Raw genomic sequence first — 19680 nt, 5'->3', positions numbered from 1 at the left:
CTGGAGCCAGGGTCACCTTTCACCCCGATCTACAAGGAATTCCCACACCCTCCCCCTTCTACGTTACTACCTGGCCCGCCCCCCCCCCCCCCCGCCGGACTTCCCTAGAGACGATGCTCCCCGGGAATTTTCTTGGCCCCGCCCACAAACCCAACTCTGAGTCTGATTGGACGGCAACAAAGGGAGGCTCCGCCTATGGTTCCAGGACAAAGCAGACAGCCCCCTCTCAGACTAGAAAGTTCATCTGGTCCCCCCAGACTAGGCCCTCAGTGGTGGGGTTGCCATGCTGGGGGCTGGGGTGAACTCGTAAGTCTGGGTGGAGGAGAAGGATGGGAGCCTAGCTCGTGGCTGCTGGGATGAAGATTGCTGGAGACGGGCTCTTGGGTGTGGACCCCCGGATGCCTGGGTCTTCCCCTGCCTCAGGTCCCAACAGCACCCCGGCCCTGGTGGCTTCCTGGCCCCACTGTTCCTGTCAGGCTTTGCCCCAGCTCCCAGCACTGGCTGCAGGACAGGAAAAGGCAAGAGGAAACCCATGGTAAATGTGGGGACAGGGTTCCTTGGAGAGGACCGGACCTGGGTGGGGGTGGGGAGAATTAGGTAGGACTGGTCCTTCCCACTTCTAATTCTGGAACTACATCTCAGCCAGTGAGGCCCTGCCACGATGAAGGGACACGGTTCCTGGTCTCTCTTTCTAGGACAGGAGACCAGCCCAGACCTCTCCTCTGGAGAAACCAAAACCGAGGGTCAGACCTGAGGAAATGAACCTGATGTAGAGACAACCAGATAAATCTTTATTTGCGCCTTGGCACTGTGGCCTTTTCCTTTGGAACTTTCCAAACCTTCGGAACCTGGGTTTCTGAAAGCCAACTGTGTGAGCGCTGGTCATGTGACAGCTGGCTCTGTGACAGCCAACTCTGTGGAAGCTGGTCCTGTGGAGCAGCTGCCTTGTCGGTGTGGAATCTGGACTTTATGGAATCGATCACCATCCCAGACCGAAAGCAAAGTACGCTGGGGGACGGTAGGGTGCAAAATGCGGTAACAGATTAGGTCCTGACTGGGGGACACCCCTCCCACCCTCCCTATATTTGATCCTTTTCTAGCAATGACCCAAGCTTCGCCCATGTAGGTGAGCCCCTCCCAGTTTTCAAACCCCACAAGACCCCTCCCACATTAAGAAGGTGGGGACCCCACCCCTCACGCCAAGCCCTGCCTTCTTCAGTGGTTGGCTCACCCAGTGAAAAATCCTATGATCAGCAGGAAAAAGCACCAGAGAAGCAGCCCCTATCAGAAGGCATGTCTGCACATCCTCTGGGTTTGAACGCTCTGAGGGCACGAGGGTTGGGGAAAGGTCATCCCAGATTTCCTCCTCGGCCTCGGTTCCAATGGCTGGTGACTGGGTTCCAATGGTTGATGGCTGGGTTACAAAGGTTGATGACTTGGAAGTTGTCTCCGCAATGATTCTTTGAGTCAACACCGGTAGAGGAGAGGGAAAGAGCATACCTGGTTGGGTCCCAAAGGCCAGTCATGGCCCAGGCAAGCTATCTCCGCGCCAACCTTCCCCAGCACCCAGGACTTCCAGGGGATAATCAAGACCCTAACTGCAGAAAGCCTGGTCAAGGGGGCTGGGGGCCACACCCAGGGCAGGAAGCCACATCCCGGTGGCTTGAAGCCATGCCCTGAAGCTGACTGTCCCCCCAACACACAACCCTGAATCCCACACTTCAGTCGACTCCCCAGCACTGACCTGTGACTTGAAAACGGATGACCGGGGCGCCTGGGTGGCGCAGTCGGTTAAGCGTCCGACTTCAGCCAGGTCACGATCTCGCGGTCCGTGAGTTCGAGCCCCGCGTCGGGCTCTGGGCTGATGGCTCGGAGCCTGGAGCCTGTTTCCGATTCTGTGTCTCCCTCTCTCTCTGCCCCTCCCCCTTTCATGCTCTGTCTCTCTCTGTCCCAAAAATAAAAATAAAAAACATTGAAAAAAAAATTAAAAAAAAAAAAAGAAAACGGATGACCTAGAGTGTGCTCACTCCCGCGGTGCCCAACTCAACAGCGGTAGTTACCTTCGTCCTCTGGCCTCACGAGGGGCTTGGTCAGGGTGAGCCAGTTCCCCTTGTACACCAAGGTCTCAGAATTTCTCCCCGAAATCTAGACCCAAGATCAAGGGGTCACAGAGGTGTCGGGAATTCAGGCCTGGGGTAGTAGCTCCCGGGGATCAATAGAAGTCAAACTTGGTAGGTCATGGGTCACAGGGATTGTGGGAACAAGCCTGTGGATACAGGGGTCGGGGGCTCAGACAAACCTAATGGACTTGGGGTTGAAGGGCCCACCCTGTAAAAGCTGTAATGGAACCCGCCTGTAGCAATTATATGCCAGTGGAGCTCACAGTTCAGGACCAAGTCTTCCTTTTCATGGACGTTGATTTGGCGCCCTGGGAACAAGGGGTGACGGTGGGGTGCTTCCTCATGGTTTCCTGTCCTACCTCAACTCCGTCCCACTGGGTCTGGGCCCCCCCATGTTTGCTAGGGTGCCAGCTTGAGTCTCCGCCCTGTCACGACGCCCTCTCTCCTCTGGCTCCACCCCTCTCGCGCCAACCCCTCCCGCTGGCCCCAGCCCTCTCACCTCCGCAATCTGTGGACTTTCGACAAGGGTAAGTGTGCAGCAGGCAAGAATCGCACCACCTCAGAAGCCGCAACAATACACCTGAAGGGGCATGAACAAGGTTGTAATTCGGCACCCCGAGAGAAGGGGCTACACGGAGAGGGCAGGGCCAAGGCCCCTAATCCCTAGAGGTCAGCCCAAGGGGCGGGGCTAGAAGGCAGTCCTCCCTGAAGAGGGGTGTAACCAGTCTCAGGAAAGAGCGCCCAGAGAAGGGGACCCGCGGGCCAGGAAGTCCGCTGTGCAGAAGGACTACTGGGGACCAGGAACCTCTCAGACGTGGGGAAGGAAGAACCACCGAGACCCAAAGCCGGAGGAGAAAGGCTGGGTATTCACGGGGCAAGGATGAAGGATAGAAAACCAGTTCCCATAATCCGGAGTCACCACATTTGTTGGGACAAGAATCTTCATCTGAAGAAAGGGAAGAAATTATTATCAGGTTTCAAAGGTAAAGGACACCAGAGAGGGGGGCCAAGGAATAGGTGGGGGTTGGGCTCTTGGGTTGGAGGGAGGAAGGACCCGGGTGCCTGGAGCTCTGGGTCCAAGGGAGGGCGCGGTCGGGAGAGGTGAGGGGCTGGACGTAGAGAAGCAGGGGGCTGGGGACAGAGACCCTGGGACTGGTGGAGGAAGGGGCTGTGGTCCCGTACAGAACCCATATTCCCTCACCCTCTCTTTGGAACCGAGCGACGTAGCTCTGAAAGCTTTCTTTTTCCCGAGTCAACATCTCAGAGAACTCCTCTAAAGTGTTATCTGGGAAGAAGCAGGGTGACGTAAAGTGCTTCCCCTCCGCTCCCCACCCCAGGAGTGAGGTGCAGAAAGTTTGCCTCTGTCTGAAGGGCATGCCAATTCCCGTTGGGGACTTCTCAGGGAGTGACAATGAAATTGAATGACCACTTAACCATGCGGGCCACTGAGCTAAGCGAGGGCTGGTGTCCAGGCACCGTTATGATCCATTTTAGAGGCAGAGAACCTCCTCCAAGGCCACACAGCTAGGGGATGACTGGGCAGGTATTTGAAGCTAGGCAGTTTGACTCCAGAGCCAAAGATTCTGGAGCTTCTCCCCCCCCCCCCCCCCCCCCCAATCTGTGTGCATTTACCTTTTAAACCACGGTTTGTGATAAGTTTCACACTCCTCAGAAAACTCGACGCTGCCATTTTCATTGTGGCCTCATCTGGAGGGGAACAGGGGATGCGGGGAGGGGAGCTCTAACCTCAGATTCCAAGCCTTAAGGTCTCCTTGGCTCAGCTAGTGTTACAAACTACAATACCCATGTGGCCGCTGGGCAAGGATGGGGCTGTAAAGCGATTGCCCGCCCGTTGCCTGCTGGGAGTTGTAGTTTTTATCCAAAATGGCAAGGTAAGGCCTATAGGGGAAGTGTATTCCTAGCCCTGGCAAGGCCTGGATTCTTCATCCCAGCCTTCTCCATTTCTGAACCCGGTAGACTTTGCCCTCAGTGCTTCCCGTTTCTCCATGCCTGCCCCCTCCTGCAGCAATCCTAGCCCCAGACCCTTCCTTTTGCAGGACCCAGGGTTCCCAGGCTCTAAGCTCCCCTCACCGACAGCCCCATATAATGGAGGCTTTAAATGTGGCAGGTCCTTGAAATTCCTCACGGTTTCTCTTATTGTTTTCATCACTTGTCTGTGACGTTTGGGGTCACAGAGAGAGAGGGGTCTCCTGGTACTAAAGCCTGTCAACTTGAACAGATGAGCAGATGGCATGTTTTTTCCACCAAAGAAGAATTAGGCGGTCCGTGTCAGGCTGGAGAAGATAGGGAATTTCCCTAAAATGAATGGAGTTTCGGCAGCTGCTGGGGAATATTCCGTAAAGTCCCAGACCCGAGAGAGACTAATCACAATTACCTCCGATTGTAGCCGTTAACCCAGGAAATGAATGAGGTTGAGAAGCCCTCACACCGGTTAGGAGGAGGAACAGAGAGAAAGAGTCAGCATCCCCTTGGTTGGAAATGGCCTGTGTTTCCTCCAACAGCCTGGATTCACTTAGAGGAGGCCTATTTAGACATCCAATATGTCAGGAAGGAGTTTACCAGCCAAATACACTTTGGCAAACACATTCTGCAAGAGGCCTTTGGGTCTGGGTCGTGATTTAGATCTGTCAAGGCCTGGACCTAGGGTACCTCTGTCCATTTGCCCTGTTTACTGCAGAAGAGATCTAACTGCTAGATCCTACGGATGCCATGCAGCATTACAGGAGATCAATCCTTTCCTAAATTTTTCAATCCAAATTGTTTCCAGTGGGTTAAAAGACATCCCAGGGGAGACTCCTTGGAGACAGAGGAGGAGCTCCCATGCTTCTCCTAGAGAGAAAGCATCTATTATCCTGACAACCGCCCCACCCCCCGGCTCCCTGGTGGTGTCCCAGGCACAGGAAACGTCAGAGGTTCCCGGTGCCAAAGCGACCCGACACAACCCTCAAACGAAATCGCTGTGACCACCGACTAGCCGATTAAGGGCTCCTAAAATAGGGATGTTAGCATCCCTTCGCTTCCCCCAGACTACAGATGGGTGTCTGACCTATGGACCAAATTTGCCTTGCTGAGAAGGACAGTCAACTGTCATTTAGAGCCCGTGGAAAACACTGGAAAAGTTTTGCAAGGGGGAATGACCCAATTTGGTAATTTAAGTAGCAGTTAGTAGAGGACACTGATTGAAAACAGTAAAGACAGAAATCCACCGTGATCTAAGTGACATTCCAACACGTAAGGTCTTCACAGCCAACTTCCCTAAGAAACGGTCCCCGGTTCAATGTTCTTTCAATCGAGTAGTGGTTTCGCCAGCTCTCCGTGGGAGGTTCCGAGGCTAGAAGCAGCTAGACCAGAAATGTGGAGGGGATCACCTTGGACCAATGAGGAAGATACCTCACACGGGAATCATAAGATTGGCAGCCGTGTTAGTCCACTTGGCTACTTGGACAGGTGGCTGTCCCATGCACAAGACAGACAACTTTGCCTGAAGACAGGAGTAAAGAGAGGGCACCAAGTTTCTGGGTCTCATTACCACCCCGCCCAGGGTAGTAATATCCAGCCAAAAGACAGGCTTTCTCCTCCCCATAGAGTAGACACGGGCTAGAGGATCGCAGCCTGAGCAATCCACATGAAAAGGGTTCTAGTAAGACCATACTTCGCGAAAAGCCCCTAAAATGAGAGTAAAGGAAGAAAAGACAAAGTACCTCAGGAGTGCCTGAGGAATGTCACCTATATCCCACCAGGGGGTGGGGAGTGCTAGCTTCTATGTTGCTCTCAGCCTGCCTTATGCTCCCTCAACACTAAGTCTGAGGGAGGAGGGGTCTGGACTTCAGGGTCCTTGGTTCTTACCCTGCTTCAGGTCCCAACAGCACCCCAGGGCCCTGGCTCTGTTGGTCCTAGTTGCTTCCTGACCCCGCTGTTCCCCTTCAGCCTTTGCCTCTGCCCAGGCTCCCAGTACGGGCTGGGGATCCAGAAAAGACAAGAGCAAACCTGGCAGGAAGAGCTGGGAGGGGGCATCCTGTGAGAGGACGGGCCTGAGGGAGGAGATCTGGGTAGGGCTGGTCCTTCCCCACTCCTTGATTCCAGAATTACATCTCAGCCAGGTGGCCCTGTCATGATGAAGGGACGCATGTTCCCAGGCTCTCCTTCTAGGACAGGAGACCAGCCCCAGAGTTCTCTCGGAAACCGAGAGTGAGGATCAGAGCAAAGGAAATGAGTCCGGTAGTTAGACAACCAGATAAATCTTTATTTGTGCCACGGTACTGTGGCCTTTTCCTTCGGTACCTTCGGAACCTGCTCCTGTGAAGGCTGACTCTTTGGGACCTAGCCCGATGGAAGACCCGCCCTGTCAGCGGAGAACCAGGTATTCATGGAATCGATCACCTTCCCAGGCCGAAAGCAAAGGACGCTGGGGGAGGGTGGGGTGCAAATAGCAGAACCAGATTAGGTCCTGAGTGAGGGACACTCCTCCCAGCCTCCCTATATTGGATCTTATTCTCGCAATGACCCCAACTTAGTCGGCAGAGGTAAGCCCCACCCCATCCCCAAGAGAACAACCTCCTCCATTTGGAGGGTGGACATCCCGCCCCTTGCTCCAAGCCCTGACTTCTTCCGTGGGCGACTCACGCGGTGAGAATGCCGATGATCAGCACCACAAACCCCCAGATCAGCAGCCCTATGAGACGGCCTCTCAGCTTATTCTCCGACTTCGGGTACTCTACCCTCCCGAGAGTTAGGGACAGGTCATGCCCGATCGCAGCCAGGGTTCCACTGGTTGATGACTGGGTTACAGACATTGAAGGCTGGGTTACAAAGGTTGAAGACTTGGACGTTGTCTCCACAATGATTCTTTGAGGCAACACTGACAGAAGAAAGGGAAAGAGCAGACCTGAGAGGGTCCCAAGGGCCCTTCGTGGCCCAGGCAAGCTATCTCCACGCCAACCTTCCCCAAACCCAGGCCTTCCAGGAGATAATCAGGACCCTAACTGCAGGAAGCATGGTCCAGGTGAGCAGTGGCCACGCCCAGGACAGGAAGCCACACCCCCATGGCCGGAATCCACATCCCACAGGGAAGTTTTAACCCGCAGGCCACGCCCTGAAGATGGCTGTACCCCAAACCCACGAAACTGAACCCCACACTTCTGTCGACTCCCCAGCACTGACCTGTGACTTCAAAATGGATGATCGTGGATGGGCCATGTCGCTCAGTGCCCAACTCGCAGCGGTAGGTACCTGCATCCTCTGGCCCCACGAGGGGCTTGGTCAGGGTGGGTCGTTTCCCCTTGTACACCAACGTCTCAGAATTGCTCCCCCAAACCTAGACCCCCCAAGTTCAAGAGATCACAGAGGCCTGGGGAATTCAGGCCTTAGGGAGAACAGAGGTGAGATCATCACGGGATCTCAGTGGGCAAGATGGGAATCCAGGGTGTACTGGTAAGGGCATGGGGTCCCCGGGGATCCGTAGAAGGCAAACTTGGTAGGTCGTGGGTCATGGGGATTGTGGGAACAAGCTTGTGGATACAGGGGTCGGCGCTCACACAAGCCTAATGGACTTGGGGTTGAAAGTCCCACCCTGTAAAAGCTGTAGTTGGTCAGGCCTTCAGATAATTTATGCCAGTCGAGCTCACAGTCCAGGACCAAGTCTTCCTTTTCGTGGACGTTGATTTGGCGCACTGGGGACAAAGGTTATGGTGGGGTGGGTGCTTCCTCGTGGTTCCAGGCCCTCCATCAACTCCCTCCCACTGGGTCCAGGCCCTTCTTTGCTAACAGGCAGGCTTCAGTCTCCGCCCTGTCAAGACTCCCTCTCTCCTCCGGCTCGGCCTCTCCTGCGCCAACCCCTCCCGTTGGCCCCAGCCTCTCACCTCCGCAATCTGTGGACTTTTGACAAAGGTAAAGGTGCTTTCTGCATATGTGGCACCAGAGCAGAAGCTGCAACATCGTACCTGAGAGGAGAGATCAAGGCTCTATTTATCCTAACAGAGGAGACTAACAGTAGAGGGCAGGGTCAAGGGCTGGGGAGGGATCAGGTGCCCAATCCCGAGAGGTCAGCCCAAGGGGCGGGGCTAGAAGGCAGACCTGCCTGAAGAGGGATCTAACCGGGCTCAGTGAGGAGCCCACATGGAATAGGACCCGTTGCCCAGGAGTCTGCTGTGCAGAAGGACTACTGGGGACCAGGAACCTCTCAGACGTGGGGAAGGAAGAACCATCGAGACCCAAAGCAGGAGGAGAAAGGCTGGGTATTCACGGGGCAAGGATGAAGGATAAAAAAACCATCTTCCATCATCTGGACTCACCACATTTGTTGGGACAGAAATCTGCCTCAGAAGGAAGAAAAAAATAACGGTATCAGATTTCTAAGCTAAAGGACATGAGAGAGGGGGAGAAGGAATAGGTGGGGGTTTGGGCTCTTGGGTTGGAGGGAGGAAGGACCCGGGTGCCTGGAGCTCTGGGTCCAAGGGAGGGCGCGGTCGGGAGAGGTAAGGGGATGGACATAGAAAGCAGGGGCTGGGGACATAGACCCTGGGACTGGTGGAGGAAGGGGCTGTGGTCCCGTACAGAACCCATATTCCCTCACCCTCTCTTTGGAACCGAGCGACGTAGCTCTGAAAGCTTTCTTTTTCCCGAGTCAACATCTCAGAGAACTCCTTCTCTAAAGTGTCATCTGGGAAGAAGCAGGGTGACGTAAAGTGCTTCCCCTCCGCTCCCCACCCCAGGAGTGAGGTACAGGAAGTTTCCTCTGTCTGAAGGGCATGCCAATTCCCGTTGGGGACTTCTCAGGGAGTGACAATGAAATTGAATGACCACTTAACCATGCCGGCCACTGAGCTAAGCGAGAGCCAGTGTCCAGGCACCGTTATGATCCATTTTAGAGGTGGAAAACTTCCCGCAAAGCCACACAGCTAAGGGATGACTGGGCAGGTATTTGAAGCTAGGCAGTTTGACTCCAGAGCCAAAGATTCTGGAGCTTCTCCCCCCGCCCATCTGTGTGCATTTACCTCTTAAACCACGGTTTGTGATATATTTCACACTCCTCAGAAAACTCAAGACTGACGTTTCCATTGTGGCTTCATCTGGAGGGACACAGGGGATGCGGGGAGGGGAGACAGAACCTCAGATTCCAAACCTTAAGCTCTCTTGGCTCAGCTAGCGTTACAAACTACAATACCCATGTGGCCACTGGGCAAGGATGGGGCTGTAAAGCGATTGCCCGCCCGTTGCCTGCTGGGAGTTGTAGTTTTTATCCAAAATGGCAAGGCAAGGCGTAGGGAAAGTGTATTCCTAGCCTTGGCAAGGCCTGGATTCTGCATCCCAGCCTTCCCCATGCCTGAACCCAGTAGACTCTGCCTTCAGCTCTTCCCTCCCGTCCCCCCCCCACCCCGCCCCTAGCAATCCTAGGACTAGACCCCTCGTTTCCCATGACCCAGGGTTCCCACGCTCTACCCTGCCCTCACCGATAACCCCGATAAAGGAACGCTGTAAATTTGGCAGTTTGGTGAAGTTCCCCACGGTTGCTTTTATCGTTCTCATCACTTCTCTGTGACGCTCGGGCGCCAGGTGGGTAGGCAGGTATTCCTTATCGAAGGAGTCCAGCGCGGCCACGACCCTTCGATCACACGTGACACAGCTCCGGGCAGGAAGCAGGCAGCCGGCTAGCGCCGCCACCAGGAGGGCAACTTGGGGACCCATTTCCCCAGGGCGCTCAGCCCCAGCAGAACCCACCAGGACTATCTGGACTTTATGGGGAGGGTCCGCCCACCCCACACGGAGGAGGAAGTGATCGCTAAGGGGAAAGAACCCCTTCCCGGAGACTAAGACCCCCAATTTGTAGGTCTCCCACTTCTCGGTTAGGAAACCGAGGAGTCCGGAGTCCCGATGCACACTGAGCAGCCGCTGCCCGACCTTGAACTTGTCCGTTGACCCTCGAATACAACTAGGGTTTGCTGAAGAGCGGAATCCAGGCTGAGGGCATTCAGAGGGACGAGCCGGCCACGTCCTTCCACTCTGTTACACCACGACTGAAATTAAGGATGTCGTTGGGGCGAAGGTGAGGTGGCTCACGTGATGCAGAGAGCTTTATGACTGGAGTCAGACCTGAAGATCGCCTCCATGTGCAAGGAAATCCCACAGCGTTTCCCTTCTAGCTTTCCACACAGGCCCCCGACTTACCTAGAGACAATCCAGGAGTGTCCTTGGCCCCGCCCACAAACCCAACTCTGAGTCTGATTGGACGGCAACAAAGGGAGACCCCGCCTATAGTTCCAGGATAACGCCCTCCGCCCCCTCTCTACTAGAACTTTTTTCTGGTTCCTCCCAGATGAGGCCCCCGTGTGGTCGCGTTGGGGTGGAGGGGGTGGGGTCAGACTAAAGAGTCTCGGTGGAGGAGAAAGATGGGAGCTTAGCTCCTGGGAACTGGCGTGGAAGATGGCTGGGGACTTGGTCTTGGGTCTGATGGAGGAGGCGTGTGGACCCCTGGGTCCCTTCCTCAGGCCCCAACAGCACCCGGCGCCCTGGCTCCGTCGGCCTGGTTAGTTCAGACCCCACTGTTCCCATTCAGCCTTTGCCTCTGCCCCGGCTCCCAGCACTGGCTGGGGGACAGGAAAAGGCAGTGGAAACCCACTGGAAGAGTGTGGACGGGTTGTCATGTGAGGGGTCGGGCCTGGGAGAGGAGATCTGGGTAGGGCTGGCCCTTGATTCGGGAATCACTCCTTGATTCTGGAAGTGCATCTCAGCCAGGTGGCCCTGCCACGCCGAAGGGACCCGGGTTCCCAGTCTATCCTTCTAGGACAGGAGACCCGCCCCAGATCTCTCCTCTCGGGAAGCCAAAACTGAGAATCTGGACGGAGAAAATGAATCCGATATTTAGGCAATCAGATAAATCTTTATTTAAGCCTTGGTGCTGTGGCCTTTTTCTTCGTTCGGTACCTTGGGAAGCTGGGTCTGTGACACCTGGCTCTGTGATAGCTGGGTCTGTGACAGCGGACTTTGTGGACCCTGGTCCTCTGGGGCTGCTGCCTTGTCGGTACGGACCCAGGACTTGACGGAATCGATCAGGGTCCCAGACCTAAAGCAAAGTACGCTGGGGAAGGGTGCGGTGCAATCGTGTAAGCAGATTAGGTCCTGAGTGAGGGACACCCCTCCCAGCCTCCCTAGATCTGATCCTTTTCTATGACCCAAGCTTCGCCGCCCTGGGTAAGCACGCCCCTCTTTTCTAAGCCCCTCCCCCTAACACCTCCTCCTAAGTTAGGACGTCGGAGACCCCGCCCCTCGCCCCAAGCCCTGCCTTCTCCCGGAGGCGGCTCACGAGGTGGCAAAGCCGATGATCAGAAACACAAAGCCCCAGATCAGCATCTCGAACAGGAAGCCTCTCAGCGCGTCCTTGGGATTCAGACACTCTGTCGGCTTGAGGGATCGAAACCGCTGATACTGGGTCCCGGGGTTTGATTTCGGGATCTCCTCGATGACTCTTTTGGGCAACACTGACAGAGGAGAGAGAAGGAGCAGTCCTGGGAGGGCCGGTCGTGGCCCAGGCAAGCTCTGTCCACGCCAACCTTCCCCAGGACCCGGGCCTCCCAGGAGATAAGCACGCCCCTCACTGCCTGAAGCCAGGCCACTGTGAGAGGTGGCCGCACCCTGGGCAGGAAGCCACACCCCCTTGGCCTGAAACCACACCCCGACAGACAGGCCCTCCAGGTCGCTCGCTGAAGCTGACTGCCCCCCAGACCGAGGACCCTGAGTCCCATACGTCTGTCGACTCCCAGCTCTGACCTGTGACTTCAAAATGGATGACCGTGGCTGGGCCGGATCGCTCAGTGCCCAACTCGCAGCGGTAGTTACCCGCGTCCTCTGGCCTCACCAGTCGCTTGATCAGGGTGGGCCGTTTCCCCTCGGACACCAAGGTCTCAGGATTGCTCCCCCAAACCTAGACCCAAGCTCAAGGGGTCACAGAGGCCTGGGGTAATTCAGGATTTGGGGCAGTACAAGTGTGAGGGCATCACGGGGACTCAGTGGCCGGATGGGAGTCCAGGATATACTGTTAAGGGCATGGGGTCCCCGGGGATCCGTAGAAGTCAAACCTGGTAGGTCATAGGTCATAGGGATTGTGCGAACAAGGCTGTGGATATAGAGGTGGGGGCTCACACAAGCCTAACGGACTGGGGATTGAAGGGCCCACCCTGTAAAAGCTGTAATAGGTCAGGCCTTGGGATAATTTATGCCAGTCGAGCTCACAGTCCAGGATCAGGTCTTCCGTTTCATGGACGTTGATTTGGCGCACTGGGGACAGGATTTACGGTGGGACACTTCTCCAAGGTTTCCTGCCCTCCCGCCAGTGCCACCCACTTGGTCTAAGCCCCCCTTTCTGTCTCCACCCTCCGCTCCAGTCCCCGCCCTCTCTAGGCCACGTCTCTCCGCTGGCTCCGCCCCTCTGGCGCCAACCCCTGCGGCTGGCCCCAGCTCTCTCACCCCCACAATCTCTGGATTTTCGACAAACGTGAAGCTGCTTTTTACAGTTACTGCACCAGATCAGAAGCTGCAACATTGTACCTGAAGGGACAGGATCCAGGCTGTATTCGCCCTGAGAGGCGAGGCTAAAAGGAGAGGGCAGGGCCAAGGTCTGGGGCGGAGTCAGGCGCCTAATCCCTAGAGGTCAGCCCAAGGGGCGGGGCTAGAAGGCAGTTCTCCCTGAAGAGGGGTGTAACCAGTCTCAGGAAAGAGCGCACAGAGAATGGGACCCGTTGCCCAGGAAGTCCGCTGTGCAGAAGGACTACTGGGGACCAGGAACCTCTCAGACGTGGGGAAGGAAGAACCATCGAGACCCAAAGCCGGAGGAGAAAGGCTGGGTATTCAGGGGGCAAGGATGAAGGATAGAAAACCAGTTCCCATAATCCGGACTCACCACATTTGTTGGGACAGAAATCTGCCTCAGAAGGAAGAAAAGAGAATTATCAGATTCCTGTTAAAGGGGATGAGAGGGGGCAAAAAGGAATAGGTTGGGGTTTGGGCTCTTGGGTTGGAGGGAAGAAGGACCCGGGTGTCTGAATCTCTGGGTCCAAGGGAGGACAGGGTCGGGAGAGGTGAGTGGTTGGACACAGAAAGCAGGGGGCTGGGGACAGAGTCCCTGGGCCTGTTGAGGGAAGGGGCTGTGGTCCCTGACGGAAGCCGTCTTCCCTCACCCTCTCTTTGGAATCGAGTGACGTAGCCACGAAAGGCTGCCTTTTCCAGAGTCAACATCCAGTTGAATTCCTTCACGAAAGTGTCATCTGGGAAGGAGCAGGGTGACATAGAGTGGCACCCCTCCCCCGCCCACCGCAGGAGGAGATACAGGAAGTTTCTTCTGTGTGAAGAGATTGGCATTCCGCGTTGGGGCCACCTCAGGGAGGGACAATGAAATTGAATGACCACTTAACAATGCTGGCCACTGAGCTAAGCAGCCCCTGGCCTGCAGGCACTGTTAGGACCCATTTTAGAGGTGACAAAGTTGCAAAGTCCCTCCCTAAAGGCCACACAGCTAGGGGATGACCGGCCCGGAATTTGAACCGAGGCAGGTGGGCTCCAGAGCCACTACCAGACCCGTCCTCACCAACAATCATTTCTCAAAAAGATTCTGGAGCCCCATCCCCTGGCCCCTGTGTGGATTTACCTGCTACATCACTGTTTCTGATAAGCCTCACACTCCTCAGAAAACTCAAGACTGACGTTTCCATTGTGGCCTCATCTGGAGGGACACAGAGGATGCGGGGAGGGGAGCTAGAACCTCAGATCCCAAGCCTTGCGGTCTCTTGGCTCAGCAGGTGTTAAAAACTACAATACCCATGAGGCTACTGGACCAGCCCAGGGCTGTAAATGGCTGGCACGCCCGTTGCCTTCTGGGAGTTGTATTTTTTTTTTTTTCCATATAAAATTGCCACGTAAGGACTAGGGGAACAGTGTATTGGTCTGCCCTGGGGAAGGCCTGGAATCTGCATCCCAGCCTTCTCCATTCACGAACCCAGTACAGTCTCCCTCCAGCCTTTCGTTTCCTTCCCTCCTGCCCGCTCCCGCAACAATCCTAGAACGCAGGCCCCTCTTTTCCCTCGACCCCTGGATTCGCACTCTCTACCCTGCCCTCACCGATAACCCCCATAAAGGTATCCTCTAAATCTGGCAGGTCCCGGAAATCCCTCACGGTTTGTCTTATCTTTTCCATCACTTCTCTGTGACGCTCGGGCGCCAGGTGGGTAGGCAGGTATTCCTTTTCCAAGGCGTCCAGCGCGGCCACGACCCTTCGATCACAAGTGACACAGCTCCGGGCAGGAAGCAGGCAGCCGGCTAGCGCCGCCACCAGGAGGGCAACTTGGGGACCCATTTCCCCAGAGCGCTCAGCCCCAGCAGAACCCCGGGGAGGGGCCGCCCACCCCACACGGAAGGGGTGATCGCGAACCGGAAAGAACCCCTTCCCCGAGAGTAAGAGCCCCCAATTTGCAGGGCTCCCCCTTCTCGGTTAGGAAACCGAGGAGTCCGGAGTCCCGATGCACCCTAGACAGCCGCTGCCCGACCTTGACCTTGATTGTTGCACCCTGGAATACTAGGGTTAGCTGAAGGGCCGAATCCAGGCTGGGGGCCTTTAGAGGGGACGAGCGGGTCACGTCCTTCCACTCTATTTGCCACGGCTAAAATTGAGGACGTTTCTGGAGCGAAGGTGAGGTTGGTCACGTGACGTGGAGAGCTTTATGACTGGGGTCAGACTCGACGGTCGCCTCAATCCCACAGAGTCCCTCTTCTTCCTTTCTACTTGGGGGCGCCGACTTCTCTAGAGAAACTCTGGGCGAGTTTCCTTGGCCCCGCCCACAAACCCAACTCTGAGTCTGATTGGGCGGCAACAAAGGGAGGCCCCGCCTATTGTTCCAGGATCTCGCAGACCTATCCCTCTCTGACTAGAACTTTCATCTCGGCCTCCCAGATGAGGCCCTTGTGTGGTCGCGTTGGGGGTGGAGGGGGTTGGGGTCAGACTAATGAGTCTGGGTGGAGGAGAAGGATGGGAGCTTAACTCCTGGGAACTGGCGTGGAAGATGGCTGGGGACCGGCTCTTGGGTCTGATGCAGGAGGGGTGTGGACCCCTGGTCCCGCGGTTCTTACTCCGCTTCGGGTCCCAACAGCACCTCGGCGCCCTGTCTTCGTTGACCCGGGTTGGTTCTTGACCCCTCTGCCCCGGCTCCCAGCCCTGGCTGGGGGACAGGAAAAGGCCAGGGGAAACTCGGCTGGAAGAGCCGGGAGGGGGCGTCCTGTGAGGGGGCGAGGCTGGGGGAGGAGATCTGGGTAGGGCTGGCCCTTCCCCACTCCTCGATTCGGGAATTACATCTCAGCCAGGGGGCCCTGCCATGACCAAGGGACCCGGGTTCCCGGGCTCTCCTTCTAGGACAGGAGGCGAGCCCCAGACCTCTCCTCTCGGAAGGCCAAAATGAGGATCAGACCCGAGGAAATGAATCCGCTATTTAGGCAACCAGATAAATCTTTATTTGTCACTTGGTGCTGTGTCGTTTTCTTTCGGTACCTTCGGAACCTGGCTCTGCGGTGCGGCTACTTTGTTCGCGAGGAGCCAGGACTTTATGGAATCCATCACGTTCCCAGGCAGAAAGCAAAGTACGCTGGGGGAGGGCGGGGGGGGGGGGGGCAGACAGTGGAACCAGGTCAGGTCTTGAGGGATAGCCCTCCTCGCCTCCCTATATTTGGTCTTATTCCAGCAGTGACCCAGGCTGGATCATCACTACCATTTTCTAAGGCCTCTCCCGGAAAGGACCCCCTCCTGCATTGGGATTTGGAGACCCCGCCCCTCCGTTCGTGTCCCGCCTTCATCAGGGTTGGCTCACGCGGTGACAAAGCCGATCATCAGCACCACAAAGCCCCAGATCAGCAGCCCTACCAGAAGGCTTCTCAGCACCTTCTCGGGCTTAGGGTACTCTGAAGGCTGGAGGGTTGGGGACAGCTGCTCCTCGGTTTCAAAGTTTGATGTCGGTGTCTCCTCAATGATTCTTTGAGGCAACACTGACAGAGGGGAGAGAAAGAGCAGCCTTGGGAGGCCACCAAGGTCCCCCGTGGCCCAGGCAAGCTCCCTCCCCTCCAACCTTCCCCCAAGGCCCGGGCCTTGGAGGAGACAATCGCGACCCTCTCTGCCTGGACCCCGGCCACGGTGGCGGGTGGCCACACCCCCGCGGCCTGAAAGGACACCCCGACAGGAAGTTTTGCCCCATAGGCCACGCCCCAAGCTGCTGTCCCCTAACCCCAGGACCCTGATTCCCACACTTCCGTCGACTCCCCAGCTCTGACCTGTGACTTCAAAATGGATGACCGTGGCTGGGAGGGATCTCACAGTGCCCAACTCGCAGCGGTAGTCACCCGCATCCTCTGGCCCCACCAGGGGCTTGGTCAGGGTGGGCCGTTTCCCCTTGGACACCAAGGTCTCAGAATTGCTCCCCCAAACCTAGGCCCAAAGCTCAAGGGGTCACAGAGGCCTGGGGAGTTCAGGGTTTGGGGAAGTACAGGTGTGAGAGCATCACGGGATCTCAGTGGGGGAGATGGGAGTCTAGGGTTACTGGTAGGGCATGGGGTCCCCGGGGATCCGTAGAAGTCAAACCTGGTAGGTCATGGGTCATGGGGATTGTGGGAACAAGCTTGTGGATACCGGGGTGGGCGCTCAACCAAGCCTAATGGACTTGGGGTTGGTGGGGTTGAAGGGCCCACCCTGTAAAAGCTGTAATAGGTCAGGCCTTGAGATAACTTATGCCAGTTGAGCTCACAGTCCAGGACCAGGTCTTCCTTTTCGTGGACGTTGATGTGGCGCACTGGGGACAGGCGGTTACGGTGGGATGCATCTTGGTTCTCCCTCAACTCCCTCGCGCTTGGTCTTGGCCCCCACTTTTCTGGTGGGCCGGCTCCTTTCTTTGGCGTCTCTAGACCCCGGCTCTCCTCTGGCCCCGCCCCTCTTGCGCCAACCCCCCACCCCCTCCAGCTGGCCCCAGGTCTCTCACCACCGCAATCTGTGGACTTTCGACAAACGTGAAGCTGCTTTTTACAATTACTGCACCAGATCAGAGGCTGCAACATCATACCTGAAGGGGCAGGATCAAGGTTGCATACATCCTGAATAGAAGAGACTAAAAGGAGAGGGCAGGGTCAAGGGCTGGGGCGGGGCCCAGCGCCTAATCCCGAGAGGTCAGCCCAAGGGGCGGGGCTAGAAGGCCGACCTGCCTGAAGAGGGATCTAACCGGGCTCAGTGAGGAGCCCACATGGAATAGGACCCGTTGCCCAGGAGTCTGCTGTGCAGAAGGACTACTGGGGACCAGGAACCTCTCAGACGTGGGGAAGGAAGAACCATCGAGACCCAAAGCAGGAGGAGAAAGGCTGGGTATTAACCGGGGCCAGAATGGGGGATAGAAAACCAGCTTCCCTAATCTGGACTCACCACATTTGTTGGGACAGAAATCTGCCTCAGAAGGAAGAAAAAAAAAAAGTTATCAGATTTCTAAGTTAAAGGACACAAGAGAGGGGGAGAAGGAATAGGTTGGGGTTTGGGCTCTTGGGTCGGAGGGAGGACGCTGTTGGGAGAGGTGAGGGGCTGGACATAGAGAAGCAGAGGACTGGGGACAGGGACCCTGGGACTGATGGAGGAAAGGGCTGTGGTCCCTGAGGGAACCCATCTTCCCTCACCCTCTCTTTGGAACCGAGCAACATTGCGCTGAAAGGCTGCCTTTTCCAGAGTCAACATCCAGGAGAACTCCTTCACGAAAGTGTCATCTGGGAAAGAGCAGGGTGACAGAGTGCGCCCCTCCTACCCACCCCAGGAGGACATGCAGGAAGTTTGCCTCCATCTGAAGAGGCTGGTGTTCCACCTTGGGGCCATCTCAGGGAGGGACAGTGAAATTGAATGACCACTTAACCATGCTGGCCACTGGGCTAAGTCACTGGCCTGGGTGCAGGCACCGTTATGACCCAGTTTGGAGGTGACAAAGCTGTGATATCCCTCCCTAAAGGCCACACAGCTAGGGGATGACAGGGCCGGTGTTTGAACCTAGGCAGTTTGGCTCCAGAGCCAAAGGATTCCGAAGCCCCTCCCCTGGCCACTCTGCCATTTACCTGCTATGTCACTGTTTGTGATAAGTGTCATACTCCTCAGAAAACCCAACACTGACGTTTCCATTGTGGCCTCATCTGGAGGGACACGGGGGATGCGGGGAGGGGAGATAGAACCTCAGATTCGAAGCCTTGTGGTCCCATTGGCTCAGCTAGTGTTAAAAACTACAATGCCCATGTGGCTATTGGGCAAGGCTAGGGCTGTAAAGGATTGCCTGTCGCCTTCTGGGAGTTGTAGTTTTTTACATAAAATTGCAGGGTAAGGGGTAGGAGAACACAGTATTTCCGAGCGCTTGGAAAGCCCTGGAATCTGCCTCTCAGCCCTCTCCATCACGAACCCAGTAGACTCTGGCTCCAGCCCTTCCCTCCCTCCCCCCCACCCCGTCCCTGCTCCCAGGAATCCTAGCACCAGACTCCTCTTTTTCCACGACCCAGGGTTCCCACGCTCTACCCTGCCCTCACCTATAACCCCCATAAAGGCATCCTCTAAATATGGCAGGTCCCAGAAATTTCTCACGGTTTGTCTTATCGTTTCCATCACTTGTCCCTGACGCTCGCGCGCCATGTGGGTAGGCAGGTATTCCTTTTCCAAGGCGTCCAGCGCGGCCACGACCCTCTGATCACATATGACACAGCCCCCGGCAGGAAGCAGGCAGCCGGCTAGCGCCGCCACCAGGAGGGCCACTTGGGGACCCATTGCGGCCACAGCGCTCAGCCCGCACAGAACCCGGGGAGGGTCCTCCCACCCCACGCGGAAGTGGTGATCAGTAACGGGAAAGAACCCCTTCCCCGAGAGCAAGACCCCCCAATCTGCAGGGCTCCCCCTTCTCGTTTAGGAAACCGAGGTGTCCGGAGTCCCGATGCGCCCTAGACAGCCGCTGCCCGACCTTGACCTTGAATGTTGCACCCTGGAATACTAGGGTTCGCTGAAGGGCCGAATCCAGGCTGGGGGCCTTTAGAGGGGACGAGCGGGTCACGTCCTTCCACTCTATTTGCCACGGCTAAAATTGAGGACGTTTCTGGAGCGAAGGTGAGGTTGGTCACGTGATGTGGAGAGCTTTGTGACTGGAGCCCGAGTCACCGTTTCCCCCGATCTACAAGGAATTCCCACAGCCTCCCCCTTCTAGCTTCGGACGTGGGGGCCCGACTTCCCTGGAGACACGCCCAGGAGTTTCCTTGGCCCCGCCCACAAACCCAACTCTGAGTCCGATTGGACGGCAACAAAGGAAGGCTCCGCCTATGGTTCCAGGAAATCGCAAAGAGGCCTCCTTCTCGGACTAGAAGTTTCATCTCGTCAGCTCAGGCGAGGGCATCTGGCCTTCAGCTTCCTCTCGTCCCTGAGTTTCTGAGCCCAGGCTTCGGCTAGATACCTGGGATCTTTTGGAATATTTGGCGTCAAGCCACGGAATGGGGAAGTGGCCCTTTCTAGCCGCAGGAC

General features: G+C 56.4%; 4 protein-coding genes and 2 long non-coding RNA genes across 18 annotated transcripts; 2 read left to right on the top strand and 4 right to left on the bottom strand.

Moving 5' to 3' along the window:
* Window positions 1-118: 118 nt before the first annotated feature.
* Window positions 119-808, top strand: LOC122207675. Of its 2 annotated transcripts, none has more exons than XR_006196962.1 (2): window positions 119-535; window positions 696-808. It is a non-coding gene; the product is annotated as an uncharacterized LOC122207675 (long non-coding RNA). The 2 variants fall into 2 exon arrangements; XR_006196963.1 differs by having other exon boundaries at window positions 643-808.
* Window positions 809-2005: 1197 nt separating this feature from the next.
* Window positions 2006-3670, bottom strand: LOC122207674 (izumo sperm-egg fusion protein 1-like). 3 transcript variants are annotated; one of them, XM_042917805.1, is made up of 5 exons: window positions 3316-3670; window positions 3040-3060; window positions 2620-2700; window positions 2328-2428; window positions 2006-2145 (listed from the first exon to the last, which is right to left on the bottom strand). In XM_042917805.1, exons 1-5 carry the CDS (start codon window positions 3494-3496, stop codon window positions 2044-2046), a joined length of 486 nt encoding a protein of 161 aa, XP_042773739.1. In that variant the 5' UTR covers window positions 3497-3670; the 3' UTR covers window positions 2006-2043. The 3 variants fall into 3 exon arrangements, with proteins under 3 accessions (XP_042773739.1, XP_042773740.1, XP_042773741.1); XM_042917806.1 differs by having other exon boundaries at window positions 2354-2428; window positions 3316-3664; XM_042917807.1 differs by having other exon boundaries at window positions 2384-2428; window positions 3316-3645.
* A 2693-nt stretch (window positions 3671-6363) lies between these two features.
* LOC122207673 (izumo sperm-egg fusion protein 1-like) lies at window positions 6364-10286 on the bottom strand. Its single transcript, XM_042917803.1, has 9 exons — window positions 9590-10286; window positions 9134-9208; window positions 8713-8799; window positions 8432-8452; window positions 8000-8080; window positions 7710-7810; window positions 7302-7455; window positions 6765-6999; window positions 6364-6546 (listed from the first exon to the last, which is right to left on the bottom strand). Exons 1-9 carry the CDS (start codon window positions 9822-9824, stop codon window positions 6462-6464), a joined length of 1074 nt encoding a protein of 357 aa, XP_042773737.1. The 5' UTR covers window positions 9825-10286; the 3' UTR covers window positions 6364-6461.
* Window positions 7010-8420, top strand: LOC122207677. Its single transcript, XR_006196965.1, has 4 exons — window positions 7010-7143; window positions 7226-7362; window positions 7890-8027; window positions 8279-8420. It is a non-coding gene; the product is annotated as an uncharacterized LOC122207677 (long non-coding RNA).
* A 710-nt stretch (window positions 10287-10996) lies between the features above and the next one.
* LOC122207668 (izumo sperm-egg fusion protein 1-like) lies at window positions 10997-14914 on the bottom strand. Of its 3 annotated transcripts, XM_042917791.1 has the most exons (10): window positions 14672-14889; window positions 14247-14398; window positions 13777-13851; window positions 13310-13396; window positions 13033-13053; window positions 12600-12680; window positions 12310-12410; window positions 11904-12057; window positions 11440-11614; window positions 10997-11214 (listed from the first exon to the last, which is right to left on the bottom strand). In XM_042917791.1, exons 2-10 carry the CDS (start codon window positions 14320-14322, stop codon window positions 11022-11024), a joined length of 963 nt encoding a protein of 320 aa, XP_042773725.1. In that variant the 5' UTR covers window positions 14323-14398; window positions 14672-14889; the 3' UTR covers window positions 10997-11021. The 3 variants fall into 3 exon arrangements, with proteins under 3 accessions (XP_042773725.1, XP_042773722.1, XP_042773723.1); XM_042917788.1 differs by having other exon boundaries at window positions 14247-14913; XM_042917789.1 differs by lacking the exon at window positions 13033-13053 and having other exon boundaries at window positions 14247-14914.
* A 692-nt stretch (window positions 14915-15606) lies between these two features.
* On the bottom strand, window positions 15607-19411 carry LOC122207671 (izumo sperm-egg fusion protein 1-like). Of its 8 annotated transcripts, none has more exons than XM_042917800.1 (10): window positions 19130-19408; window positions 18705-18902; window positions 18246-18320; window positions 17820-17906; window positions 17575-17595; window positions 17141-17266; window positions 16854-16954; window positions 16440-16593; window positions 15983-16157; window positions 15607-15760 (listed from the first exon to the last, which is right to left on the bottom strand). In XM_042917800.1, exons 2-10 carry the CDS (start codon window positions 18805-18807, stop codon window positions 15628-15630), a joined length of 975 nt encoding a protein of 324 aa, XP_042773734.1. In that variant the 5' UTR covers window positions 18808-18902; window positions 19130-19408; the 3' UTR covers window positions 15607-15627. The 8 variants fall into 8 exon arrangements, with proteins under 8 accessions (XP_042773734.1, XP_042773735.1, XP_042773732.1 ...); XM_042917801.1 differs by having other exon boundaries at window positions 18705-18858; window positions 19136-19408; XM_042917798.1 differs by having other exon boundaries at window positions 16036-16157; window positions 18705-19411.
* Between the last annotated feature and the right edge of the window lie 269 nt (window positions 19412-19680).

The sequence above is a fragment of the Panthera leo genome, chromosome E2, assembly GCF_018350215.1.
Source record: "Panthera leo isolate Ple1 chromosome E2, P.leo_Ple1_pat1.1, whole genome shotgun sequence".
NCBI lineage: Eukaryota > Metazoa > Chordata > Mammalia > Carnivora > Felidae > Panthera > Panthera leo.
Note: the sequence above shows the minus strand (reverse complement) of the source record. Positions and strands in the feature narration are given on the sequence as shown.